The 14,833-nt window shown below is 33.1% G+C and overlaps 1 protein-coding gene across 1 annotated transcript in view; it reads left to right on the forward strand.

The window, feature by feature from the left end:
• The window catches only part of LOC137622152 (ceramide transfer protein-like), a 261,732-nt gene extending 253,489 nt beyond the window's left edge, over window positions 1-8,243 (forward strand). The window contains exon 12 of the mRNA XM_068352588.1: window positions 350-8,243. Coding sequence (XP_068208689.1) covers window positions 350-519 — 170 coding nt within the window. The 3' untranslated portion in view covers window positions 520-8,243. The remainder of the gene's footprint in view (window positions 1-349) is intronic.
• Window positions 8,244-14,833: the final 6,590 nt, after the last annotated feature.

The raw sequence follows: 14,833 nt of genomic DNA on the forward strand, positions 1-14,833 counted from the left end.
AACCTCTATTCTTTTAAAGTTATCCTTTTCATATGAAAAAGTAAACCATATTGTAGTATAGTGTACCAAACATGGAAGTTGTTACATTAGTTTGATTTTTATTGGAGGCTCAGCTGGAAAGAAGAGTTTATTTGAAAAAGCTCTCATCTGCAATTGTTACATGTGGAAATGCCATTTTGATTATGAGTTTTACTAGATCCTACATTTTGATATAGAATTAATCTATAGTTAACCATGGAGTTGTTATGATATCTTCTTTTTATTTATTTACTGACTGCAAGTATTGTGTTACTCATTCAATCAGACTTTCCCTTCCAGACCGGACTAACATCATTCCTTCCTATTCCAGTAAATCCTGGTGGCTGGGCTCCCGCTTCCGTCTTGAGAACCGTTTACAAGCGCGAGTACCCAAAGTTCCTTAAGAGATTTACGCAGTACGTCGTAGATAAGTCCGCCAATAATCCTATAGCTTTCTCAGGGCTCAAGATAAAGGATCAAAATAAACACTGGAGAGGTTGATGCTTGCCCTAAGGCACTGTACGCATATTGTTGTTATGAATCCAGAGGAGAGTCGCCAGAAGTATTTTGATATAGAAGTAGAGAAGGTTATCTTGGCCTGGATGAAGCCATTTCTTGTGCAGTGCCAATTTGCCATCTGCACTTGCCATATCAAGAGTGTTGAAAATTGGTATAAACACCAGTGGTTTTCTATATGAATATATATATATATAAATATATAATATACATATATTTTAATAATTGAATAAATAATAAGGTATTATATGCACCAAAGAATTTTTAGTTTTTATATTACTTTTACTTGAATACTGGGTATATGAAAGAATTTCAGTCACTGTAATATCTTAAAGCCTCTTGAAGACACTATATTGAATAATACTGTTATATATAACAGCTATGAATAGGGTAGGTAAGGAAGCCATGTGAAAGTACCGTGTACTCTTTTTATCAAACAAGCCGAATGCATTTTATGCAATAGCACTGGGAAGATTCTTGCAAGGTTATGGGTTAACATTTCTCTGCATTTCAGGACCGATTTCAAAATTTAACGTTGAAAGTTGCTCCAATTTCCCGAGCAGTAGGATGGTTAATATGGCATTTTAGTTTCGGGTTGAGTGTTTACCCGTTTTAAGATTTCTAAGATACACGTTGTTTATTTCCTTTCGTATAAATGTTTGTATGACCTGTCAGATGAGGCAATACATAAAGTATAAAGTTTCAGTTCTAGTTAAGTTATTTGTTTTTATTTAATTGACACTAGTATTGAAGTTTGCCTGTAAAATAACATTTGTTTTGCTTGATGTTGTCTCCCAAAGAAGTTTGCCTAAGTTTTTTAATATTTCCAAGGTTAGAAATTTAAGAATGATGGAACTAACTTGTGCTACAAAATAACTCCTCTCTCTCTCTCTCTCTCTCTCTCTCTCTCTCTCTCTCTCTCTCTCTCTCTCTCTCTCTCTCTCTCTCACTCTCTCTCTCTCTCTCTCTCACTCTCTCACTCTCTCTCTCTCTCTCTCTCTCTCTCTCTCTCTCTCTCTCTCTCTCTCTCTCTCTCTCTCTCTCTCTCTCTCTCTCTCTCTCTCTCTCATATATATTTAGAATTTGCTTTTGTTATTACCAATTCTTTTAAGTTTTATTGATATTGTTACTGAAGTTCTTTTCAAATCCTGATAAGAACTAACAACTTTTATCTAAAAGAAAGGGATTTTTTCGTTTCCAGTTTTAAGCTTAGATCTATCCTGACCTATTAGTTTTTGGGGTTTATCATTTAATGACTGTTAAAGGCTTAATTTTTGACTTTTAAAATGTATTGCTGTTGTTTACCTTTGTTTTTTTCTATTTTATTCAGCAAAGTTTACTTTATTTTTTCTATTTTATTCAGCAAAGTTTACTTTATTTTTTCTATTTTATTCAGCAAAGTTTACTTTATTTTTTTAAAGTTGTGTCGTATTTAAATCCATGTCTCTTGATCTATAGAGAAGAGAGAGAGAGGATACCCTTTGATAATTAATACTCTTGTATAATATTAGTTTAATTCATGATCTGTTCAGAGAATTTAAGAATGAATTTAGAAAAATGGAATTGTGATAAATTTCTTGATAGATGTCCTTAAACAAAGTTGCCCTGTAACATTGGAATTCAGCACCATTCTTCCTATAAAGATTGTTCATCTTAGAAAGTTGTCTATTGTGGAATTTTTTTAAAATCTTGCATTTGCACTCTATTTGGTGGGAGCACATCATCACTCCATATCTAAGTTGACAGGCTGATGTTTATCCAGTGTGAGATTATCAAGATTTTATGCATTTCAGATGTGAAGATTCATGCTAATTTTTGAGTTATGTCTCCAATTTCTACAATATGAGAACATATTTTGATTTATGATTGGATTCCAATTAATATGAATTAAAGAAGGGACATTTTAATTTTCATGTGGTAAGCTTTGTTTAAAGATCCTTTATCAGGAACTTTAATCAAGACTTATCAAATCTTCTTATTTATTCATGTAAGTTAGTTGAGGTTTGGAACTACCTTGAAGTTGTTTTGCCTAAGTTGATTTATACTCCTAACTCCTCAAGTTTACAGATCACTTAATAGAATTTTAAAACTTCATACATGCTTTTGCACAGTGAAGACTTACTTGGTTTTATGGCAATATTTTTTTACCTTTAGACTGTTTATGTTTTTTTCCAAATAAAAAGTTATTTTTGAAATACCAGCTATTGTTTTAGATATTGAATGATTGAAACACACCTCATTCACAGTTTCCATTTCTAATTTCCCCCTTGCTGATGAGAATTTAACAGTGTCAGATAGACCTGATTTTTATGTAATTTTACCTGGAATTACGTTGATGACTGATCACAAAACGTAGCTTTCTATCAAGGCTAAATTGAAGGTTACGAATATATGATGCCATTCCTTCTCTGCCTCATAGATACTAATGCCTGTCCATTGTTCCTCTTCTAGTTTTATGGTGTAAAGTTATGAACAAATGAAGCTGTTTGTGATAGTGTAAATTGAAAGAACCATGCATGTTTACACATGTTTGTACAGATGTGTTGTGTGAGTGCTTTAATGCTAGATTCTCTACTGTCTGCAAATGCATACTTAATATCAAGATTTGTGGATTTCTCTTACATCACTACATATGTTTGTGATATTTTGTATATAGACATATAAGTGGAGTAAAGTTATATACACTATATATGTATATATATATATATATATATATATATATATATATATATATATATATTTATCAGATTCTTGTTAATTGATTGTTAGATATTTTTAATGCATAACTAAGGTTACAGTGCAATTTATTAACTAACATTTTGAGCAGATTACAAAAGTATAAATCCTTCCTTTTTTGTGTAAGTTTATCCATTATTTTCCGAAATTTTATTTTTCAAAGCTCTTAGCTTCATCATAACTTATAGTTCCTTTTCTTTTCCTAGTCATTATTATTCTATTTCTACCACAAGTCAGTTCCATTTCCCTTAATTCATTTCACTTTTGGTGTTTCTTGCATAAAGAAGTTCCTCTTTCTTCCACCCCAAAAGTCTATTTTTTCTTGTAGCATTTGCAGTGGGATTAATATATCATGTAATTGTACAGTGTACCTGTTGAATATTAATATAAGTTGGAAAATATTTAAAGTCATTTCTCTAGCTCGTGAGATGTACTCTTAGTTAGTGTGCAGTGCATTAACAATTGTGCACAATCCCCTGGTATTTATCCTAGTCGTAAAGGAAGTTTGTTTGTTTTCTTTTATTCATCCCAGTGAAGGTGCTGTCTCCTGAAAGGAAATATTCTGCACAATTCATGCTGCTTAACGACGCAGTTGCATTAGCTATCAATTTCTTGAAGTTACCTCATGGTAAACTTGGCCTTCCAGCGCTCATTCGTTCAGCTTTCATTTATAGTGCTTTTCATGCAGTGAAGAATCTTCTGAGTAGTTATATTCAATGAAAAACAAAATGCACAATGTAGTTCCTTCAAAATTCATGAGCTCTCTCTATTTTTATGTTTCATGGGAATGAGGATACCAAATGGTTCTTTAACAGTTGTTCCTTTTGCCTGGATATATAGTAATGTGGTAGCTTAACAATGGTGTTTTTATATTCTGGTTTTAACAGATATGTCTTTTTAGTTGAATTTCCTCTTACTTGATTCATAAGATTTGATTTATTTTGTCCAAAATGCAGTTGAGGTTTTGTCCTATGTTGTGCAACCTGTCATCTTACTTAGATATTCATTTTTGTGTGTCTTCTATGCTACATTGTTTTCAATATTGAAAGTATTTTTAATTCTGTACAATTCCTTCGGCTTACTTGATATTGATTAATGTACATTGTCTATAGCCTTCCATAGTTTATTATCCCTAACATAATGTTTAGCACTATATTCTGATCATGTTATGCTCTTCTTCTATTGACGTGCTGTTTTCCCCATTTCTAAATAGTAGATTTTGAAGCTTTATATACACAGTATGTGATTTGATAACATATTGAGGTTGAGAACTTGTTATTTAAAGTTATTTTCCTTGATTAACAGTCATCAGAAATTTATTGAGATGTCACATACTCCACTGTATATTCCTTGTTCTGTATAACTTGTTATAGCTATAACTACTATATTTCCTTCTATATGACTTTTTATAGCTTTGAATATATATGATGAAAGGTTTCCACTACGCCCTCTGTAACATCCATTTGTTTGCTAAAACTGCAGTTCATTGTATTTCCATATGAGAAAAACTTTTAAGATTCATATGAGTTTGCCCTCTGTATTTCCATCTTTGCTGATAAGCCTCGACTCATTAAATGTGCAAAATTTTCCAAATGTAGTACAAAGGCTAACAATTCATGGTTGAACAAATGTTTGGTTCACAAAGGAAGATCATACCTACTCTGCTTTTACAGGGTTAGATTGTGTTGTCCATAAAAAAATATTCAAATTACATACATTGAATCTATGTGATCTTACATAAATGACAAAAGTTGTGGGGGAGAGCAAGTCTGGTTGTTTCATTGACATTCTGATTTGTTGTTCCATGTGGAAATGCTTGTGACCTGTTTATTATTTATTGTTAAGTTGTAACCCTTTAGTTGACTTTTCAATTTTAATACTGTACACATACTGATTATTATTGATTTTTCTTGTACAAACAGGAAGAAAGTCATGACTCTAGTATATAGTACTTCACATATAAGTGATCATACACCATTGCATTTCTTGTTTTACATCTCTTTCTCCGGATATCCCAATACCTAAAAGAGTTTTTCAATATGGTGTTTGAATTTCATCGCTGGTCATGTTTGTGTTAACTGTAAAAGTGGAAAAATGTTTAATGCTAATAAATGGGTCTTGGTTTATTTGCTGGAAAGTCATTGTTCCCCAAAATTTTTTGTCATACAGTTAAAAAGACTGTCATTTTAATGTGCATTTTTTTATCATTAATAAAGTAATAGTAAGTTGTAAAGCTGATGTCCATTCAACTGTCCTTCATTTATATTGTGTCTTGAAAGGTGGCAATTTCTTCTTCAGAATTGAGATTATAACTTTATTCAGAAGTTCCAGAGTTTTTAGCTTTTTAAGTATTCATTTTGTACATCTAATTTAACCCTAGAGAGAGTCCAGAGAAATGTGTGAAAGAAAGGCATATCCAATTGTCAAGAATCTTGAAATTGACCCTTATTTGTTATTTATGTGTACCATACAGTACTTACATATAAGAGATTTGTTAGGACTATTGTTTCTTATTATGTCATTAAGACAGTCAGGTCAGCCCCCTTTTGGAAGACATGCCTTTTCGTCGTTTTATCTTGTTAACAGATTTTTGGTTACCTTTATATTATTTTCAAGAAAAATTCTCCTCAAACAATAACTTTGTACTGTATCTTGTTTAGGTTGTTAGCATCATTTATTTGAACATCTTTTCAAATCCAGCATATCTTTCCTATAGTTTAAGGAAATTGTTCTTGTTTGCATTACCCCTCATGAGTAGAGTTAGCATGCAATGATATAGGTACTTTTGAGTTGTAGATTTGTTTCCTACTGTTGCTTAAATGAATAGAAGTGTCAATTTTTTTAGTGCGTGTACCGAGTGCAATCTTGACATTTGTAGTTTCCATTCAGGCTATAATTTGGCTGTGATACTAAAATTCAAGAGTTAGTAAGTCATGCAGAAGGCGTTATTAGCCTCGTCTTAGGATAGAATTATTAACAGCTTTAAAGCAGAGACTTGCACTTTATATAATCGATGATTTTTGTGTCCTTCGATAAAGCATTTAGGCAGATCTGCTTAGTAAAGTTGACCAATGTAAATCTGGCTTTTGGCCAAGAAGAGCCTTATAGATGCATTAGTAAATGTGATAGGATATATCCTGTGACTCGTCTGTCACAGATCACGAGATTATAATATGGGCTTATTTCGAGTTGTTGGCTAAAGCTTCTGTAGTTTTCCCTTCAAGGAGTTGTAAAACAACACATTTTAAATTGTTTATAAAAAATATTTCTTCTTGCATAGAAAATCATTCTTTTTATAGTGACACTTGAGCATTTCTAAATAGTTTTTTCTTAATGTTGCCAATAAGAGCTAAAAGGTTTATAAAGTTGGCGCTAATATTTTGCAAGATGAAATTTGAGATTTCCAAGTTTTTGTGGACACTATAAGCTTGAAAATTATGCACTGCTTAATTTCATAACTTAATAGGTAGACGTGAAAATAGTTTGTCGGTGAAAAGTAACAGCAATATTGCGTAGCTGTTTTTTTTATGAGGTATTGGGATTTAAAGCTGCATTTGAAATAGCTAGGAATTTACATACTATATAGGGAGTAGAAGATGTGCAAAGAAGTTACGACCAGAAATTATTTTATGGCTTTTGAATTTAAAATTTTTTTTACATCAATTATATTTTTCAAGAAAAAAATTATCAACTGTCACTTAATACAAGATAGTTCACCATAAAAATGCCAGGTACTAAATTAACTTCTTTGACAATCTGTTGAGATGTTGCTTTAATTTTATTCTTGTTATTCATTGACAAACATTCACAGGAGGGTGTTTAGCACAAAAATAAATTATGATTAGAACTGTTAATGAAATCTGTAGTTAACTTTCTAGTTTTTCATCTACTGTATTAAGATATTTTCACATTTATCAAAGTCTAGGAGGATATTTTTTTAAATTAGTCGGCCAAAAGTTTACCCAGCAAAATGACATTTGGTCTAAGGTTTTCTCTGTGTAAAGTATAAAGCTGAGTGTGAAATTTTTTACTCCCTTTTTGCTGAAGAGCTTTCTCTGCTCTGGTGTTTTCATTCATATTGAATGACGAACTGAACTGATGACCAAACAGTGAAGAATGTAAAATATTTCATTTTGTTAATTAAGAACTAGTTGTAGGTATTGTATTCTGCTTTTAAAACTTGATACAGATGTAACTATATTTTCATAGCTCTAAATTTGATAAGTGTTCTTGATTTCACTATGCAGTTAAATGTTGGCGGCACTATTATTCTTATGGAACAAGGAATGGCCTTATTGAATTATGGTGAACTGTGTCATTGGAGATGATTCTTATTAGTGACTTTCCCTTCAAATATACTATATTGTATTCATGTCTTTGTCATTGGAAATAAAGTTCAACTGACTTATCAGACTTCTGTTTGTCTTGTAAGAAACTGCTAAACAATAAAATATTTCATTATGTGGTGTAACATATTATAGTCAACAGAGAAGGTAGACATATTGACAAGAAGTTTGATATCTACTTAAAAGACTTACTGTACTTTATATACAATAGCCGTAATTCTTTATCTTCAAGTAGTAATTGGAAAGAAAAATAGTATTGCAAATCCTAAAGTTCAGAGCATAATTAATATGTAATGTGCATAAGTGTTGAGCTCTACCTTGGGCAAATTCTGTTAAGCAAATATATTGCACATCACTCTCTTATTCCACATTTCATCATACAGAGATTGAAATGATCTGTGTTGTAGAGAGGTTTTCCTTAACTGATTGTCAGAAGTATATTCTCTTGTCTTCTCAATAAGCACAAGTTGTACTGGCCCAGTCTCTTCAGTTTTGCTTTTATAAACTTACAGTGCAACAATCTCTTTTGATTATACTCTCATACATGGTTTTATTATTTAATATTTGATTATTTATACAGAAAAGAAGAAAAGGGAGTTTGAAGTTTGTTGCACTGGATGGAAAATGCGCTGGAAGTGCTTGAGTGTAAATACACCCGTATTTGATAAGGAATATAATGCTGTGTAGAGAAGGGCTATGAATTCTATGTCCTTTGCAAGATTAGGGGAAAATCTATTGTCGGTATATTGCTTGTTGCATAGAGAGTTTTTAATGCTCAAAAGAACATCACTATTTTGTTTCCTTTTTTACATATGTAATCATCAGGTTTTTGTGGGGTGTCAAGAATGCGTGTCACCCTTTTTTGATTATTGGGAATGATTGTTATAAATATGTCAGTACTCATATTAGTTGTATACAAGTCGTTAAGCTGTCCATTTATATTAAGTGTCCCTCATTATTTTTTAGAAATATGTCTACCTTCATGTTTTAACTTTTTTTAAGCAATTAATTCTATACAGTACTGTAGTTAGATATGTACTGTACTGTATATTGAAAATTATATTTGTACTTTGTTCCAAGATCGTGTTGGTATGTGAGAGAATATTACATTTCTAAAATTATTTTGTACTATGGATGCAGGACATGTATTTGTTGTACTGTACTGTATTCCTAAAGTGGAGACTACAGTCTCCTTATTCAAGAGGTTTCACATTTTCTTTGTATATTTGTTTGCAAATTTTACATCTAACATTTCTTATTTGATAAACTTCCTATTTTCTTTATCCCCTGAGGCTCCGGTGATGCACTTTAGTGTCATCCTTACTTGTAGCCATAAGTATTATATAGAAAATCTATTCAGCTTTCAAATGAATTTTCAATTTCTTTCCATTATTATCCTTTGTTAGTTATGCTACAAAATGTCATTGCTCCTTGGCCAAACATCATGAGCCTGACAGTGATTTTATCACTGCCATTATTACCAGATGGTTAATGCCCTCAAATTTAGATGATTTGTACGTATTGCATTGTACTCCTTTATTTGTGGAGTCTTACATTAAATTAACATTAAATCCTTTATGTAAAAGGGAGATTCATTCGAAGAGTCCGTTCTGAAGTTGAAAAAGTCTTGGTCTAACATGGTTGATATAGGCTTCCAGCTTGTGAACCCCTCTCACCCTTGTTTTTCATCTGCATGTCTATCTAACACTTGCGAGTTAGCCTTCATAAGCATCAAGAATTCCTACAGCTATTTTTACAGAGAATATGTTTAAATTAAGTTAGCTGATTTGTATTTATTTGGCACTTCAAAAAGAAATTAATTTGTTGCACTCACAGGTTTTCATCTTTATAAAATTCTTATTTAGGGGACTTCTATAAGATGTTTCAAAGTTCCATAGTGACCCATTTGTATGGGGAATTTTGTCTTGACTTTTTTCATTGGTTTTGCAATTAGTACCACAAATTGTGTACACTTAGTTGAAATAAAATGGCAAAATTTATATTTTCATGATCTACCTTTTAAGAAATGTTTAGATGCGGTAAGTAGGGTTCTGAGAAGTAATTTCAAAAGTCCAAGATTGTTAGTAAAATAAAAGGCTGTTTTTATTTTCTTCATGCAAGTGCTCATGAATGATATATTTCACTAAGTTGTTCAGAGTCAGTAATTTTCTGGGCTTGTTTCTGTGAATTAACTTTCATCATATTTCATTTCTCAAGTAACATTCATTGATGGACCATGATAATATTGTAATATTATCATATTAATGTTTAGAATAGTTTTTTTTTTTTTTTAAGTTTAGAATGTTCTCTTATCTGTTTTTGTAATTGTCCAGTTAAGTGTCAACAGTATATATTCTATTTGGAAGTAAGTTATTTAAGAAATGTCATCATCTTCAAAATTTTCATTTTGTCTAATCATTTCATTTATTAAAGGAAATTAGTGTATTTAAGAATAAACTTACAACAGTCTTGGTAACAGTGTTAGCGTATTAACTCTGTTGTCTTGTCAAACTCTTTAACAAATGATGGTAAAGTTCAGTCATTTAGCATCCCCATTATATCTTTGTCCTTCTCTTGTGTTTTCTTTGTCCATATCTTATGTTTATTTAGGTGGTGGGCTCAGCTTTTTTAAAACTTTCAACCTCTTTTCAAAGCTTTTTCCTAGTCCATATTGTGCAGTTTTTTTTTTTTAGATAATGCTTTTTCTTAGCAGTAAAAATTCCTTAGTTCCCTTGCATTTCTGCAGATTATGATCACTATCAAAGCTTTTACTTAGGTTTAAGATATGCAATATCTTCTGGTGTTAAGTATCACATTTTGAGAATGTAAGAGTTGATCTTTTCATCAAGATATGCAGCCTTATTTTTTAAGAATGATATACATTCGAATCTCCTCCAAAAAAAAAGGTATGTGGATGCGGCAATGAAAAAAAAGGTCTATGATGGATTACCTTACAACTGTGTTTAGAACAAGATTTTCACAGCTTATTAGTCAGAACTAAGTGGACTGGTATGTTTAGGGAAGTGATATACTGTATTGGCTATTCCCCAAATACCTTTTATATTGGTCACCAAATTGTAAACCATCAAAACTAGAGGTCATTTCTATATATTAGGATGAATATTTAACCTCCTTGGTATGATTTCACCCTTTGGTGTTTTTTTTTTCTTATATATATATATATATATATACTGTATATATATATATATATATATATATATACCATAATGAATGTGGCCTCTTGGATAAGGACAGTATGGAATTGAAATAATTCAGATTTTCAGTTGTAGTACTTTTTAGTGTTTAGATCACCAGGATAATGTGATTATTTTAATGTAGAAAAATCGGTTCAATATTTTAATGAAAATTGTACTTTTTAGTGTAAGATTGTTTGATCTGGGAAGCCTTTCTGATTATATTTGTATTCTCAGATGATGTATGATTTTAGAGAGCGAAGTTGACTGACTGAGTTTGCCTCATTCCACACACTGTATTGATTAATGATTTGGCTATTATTAATTATTATAGTTTGTATTACTGTATTATGAGTGATACATTATACTGTATGTATATAGTTCATTATAGTCTATTATCTGTGTTTGGTAATTTCAGTGCATTTTTGCCATCTTTCTATGCTCATTCCTCAGAATCTGGCAAAGTCACTTTCATGGATTTATATTTTGTAATTTTTTTAGTTCTATTTTAATGTTTTGTGTTTGTATGTTTTCGGTGCTGCACATTATCTGTAACTCTACAGCTTACATTATCATTATCGAAGGGTGATATTTATGTCAGCACAGCATTGTTGATGGATGGAACAATACAAGATAAGAATTGACAATTTTTCCTTTGTATTTCTCCTTTATAATTTTAAGATGCTGGGTTTTAAATGGTACGCTTACAAATTTTGGAGATAATGAAAAAGGTTGATTTATCGCTGGAATTTTTAGTGATGTAATTTATCAACCTTAGTTCAAGTGCATTTTAAGGCTTAATAATATCACTGAAACACAGCCTTGCTATGCCTGTGAACTAAACTGGCAGGTTAGAGGTTACCTTAATTAAGCAGGTCAGTCATTAACATCCACTGTTTCATCTCCCGTAGTTCTAGAAGGGGTAAAAGTGATGATTAGATGCTAATAACATGTGGATATGTTTGTTCCCTAGGACTTGATGCATCTGCATTTGTCTTACCACTTGACTGTTGGTCATGAGCAACTATTAAATCAGCGTGTTCCAGTAAGGGTTATCTTCATCAGTGCACCTCTTGTTGGTATTCTGTAGGCATTACTGGAGGATCTTTGCAGCTTTCCTTTGATTCTAGTTCCACTTTCTGTTGATCCTTCTATCTTACCTCTGTCCACGTTTCCTTTCTTCCATCTTGCTTTCCATCCTCTTCTAACTTTTGCTCCAAAGTATAACCATAAAGCTTGCCCCAGTTGCATTAAAGTGCTGAATAGCCTCACAGGCCCCTGTGTCTGATTATATATCCACAAATTCATAAATCAAATTCGGTAAACCATAAACAAGTGTTTCAGGTTTTCCATACTTTTTTTTTTCTAGTTGAGTTGATTTGTACTGGAAGAACAGCCAATCTTCATTATAAACCATAATTAAGTAGTTGGCCAGAGCACCAGCCACCCATTGAGATACTACCGCTAAAGAGTTATGGGGTCGTTTGACTGGCCAGACAGTACTTCATTAGAGCCCTCGCTCTAGTTACAACTCATTTTGTCTTTGCCTACACACACACCGAATAGTCTGGCCTGTTTTTACTGTATTCTTCTGTCCTCATACACCTGATAACATGAAGATTACCAAACAATGCTCCTTTGCTCAAAGGGTTAACTACTGCAAATTATTTGTTCAGTGGCTACTTTCCTCTTGGTAAGAGTAGACTCTATAGTTATGGGAAGTAGCCCTTCTAAGAGATGGACACTCCAAAATCAAACCATAGTTCTCTCGTCTTGGGTAGTACTATAGTCTCTGTACCATGGTCTTCCACAGTCTTGGATTAGAGTTCTTGTTCTTTGAGCTTTCGGGTTTACACTCTGTCATGCTGTTCTATCTTCTTTCTCTTCCTCTTGTCATTCTTTGAAGTTTTTATAGTATATATGTGAAGGATCTAATTTAATGATGTTACTGTTCTTGAAATCATTTTTTTGTTTATTCTTTTCTTGCAGTTTATTTATTTACATGTTTCCTTTCCTCACTGGGCTAATTTTCTTTGTTGGAGCCCTTGGGCTTATAGCATCTTGCTTTTCCAACTAGTGTTATAGCTTAGCTTGTAATTATATCATTCATTCATGGATGGAGTAAAATATACAATACATACATACATATACCAAGGCACTTCCCCCAATTTTGGGGGGTAGCCGACATCAACAATGAAACAAAACAAAAAAGGTGACCTCTACTCTCTACGTTCCTCCAGCCTAACACGGGACTCAACCGAGTTCAGCTGGTACTGCTAGGGTGCCACAGCCCACCTTCCCACATTATCCTCCACAGATGAAGCTTCATAATGCTGAATCCCCTACTGCTGCTACCTCCGCGGTCATCTAAGGCATCGGAGGCAGCAGCAGGGCCTACCGGAACTGCGTCACAATCGCTCGCCATTCATTCCTATTTCTACCACGCTCTCTTGCCTCTCTCGCATCTATCCTCCTATCACCCAGAGCTTTCTTCACTCCATCCATCCACCCAAACCTTGGCCTTCCTCTTGTACTTCTCCCATCAACTCTTGCATTCATCACCTTCTTTAGCAGACAGCCATTTTCCATTCTCTCAACATGGCCAAACCACCTCAACACATTCATATTCACTCTAGCTGCTAACTCATTTCTTACACCCGTTCTCACTCTCACCACTTCGTTCCTAACCCTATCTACTCGAGATACACCAGCCATACTCCTTAGACACTTCATCTCAAACACATTCAATTTCTGTCTCTCCGTCACTTTCATTCCCCACAACTCCGATCTATACATCACAGTTGGTACAATAACTTTTTCATATAGAACTCTTTTTACATTCATGCCCAACCCTCTATTTTTTACTACTCCCTTAACTGCCCCCAACACTTTGCAACCTTCATTCACTCTCTGACGTACATCTGCTTCCACTCCACCATTTGCTGCAACAACAGACCCCAAGTACTTAAACTGATCCACTTCCTCAAGTAACTCTCCATTCAACATGACAATTCAACCTTGGACCACCTTCCCTTCTTGTACATCTCATAACCTTACTCTTACCCCCACTAACTCTCAACTTCCATCTTTCACACACACTTCCAAATTCTGTCACTAATCGGCCAAGCTTCTCTTCTGTGTCTGCAACCAGTACAGTATCATCCGCAAACAACAACTGATTTACCTCCCATTCATGGTCATTCTCGTCTACCAGTTTTAATCCTCGTCCAAGCAGTATAAAAAGGAAAGTGCATGATCAATTACAAATACTAAGATTTTATGTATTATGAATGTTATAGTTTCATTATTTCAATGGGAATGATAATGATTTTCCATCAATAAAATTACATGTAGCAATGCAAAATGGTCATCTTCCAGTGAATCGAATACATTGAGAAAGAGAATAGTAAAATGCAGATGAAACTGTAATTAAACATCAATGCTGGCGACACCTTACGAGCAAAATAGAAATAGGTAAGTAACAATTCCTTTTAATATAATTTTTAACAAAGAGATCAATTTTGTTTGAGGAAATTTCTTATTTTTGGCGAAACATCCAAGGAGGATGGTCTTCCAAATAATGTCACTTAGTAAAGGTGGTTGTTTCTGATGTGCACTGCAGTCTCTACTTGAGGGGGTCTGCAGTGTTCCTGCAGTCCCTCGCTGCACTTGCTTTATAACCTACTTTATATCCTTTCCTGGTTCTTTTCTTCTTTCTTGCTGTCTAACCTCTTAATGTTAGATTCACAGTGTAACTTCAGTATAGGTTTTCCTAAAATTTTACTTGCATGAATGAATAGTAACAGAACAACTATTATATTTGCACTTGCACTTGGCAAATTTTCTATGAAAAAAAGATATTAATGAAAAGGCTCTTGCCAACAGTGTTCTGTATCTAGCACGATGCATCATACATGAAAGTTTCTGAACTCGACCAAACCTTCAGAGTAGGCTTCTTTTGGCCAACCCTATCAAATTCTTCTTAGTTTGGTCTTCCCTCTTGGTTCCATCTTTCCTCCATGC

Source organism: Palaemon carinicauda, chromosome 29 (genome assembly GCF_036898095.1).
Source record: "Palaemon carinicauda isolate YSFRI2023 chromosome 29, ASM3689809v2, whole genome shotgun sequence".
Taxonomy (NCBI): Eukaryota; Metazoa; Arthropoda; class Malacostraca; order Decapoda; family Palaemonidae; genus Palaemon; species Palaemon carinicauda.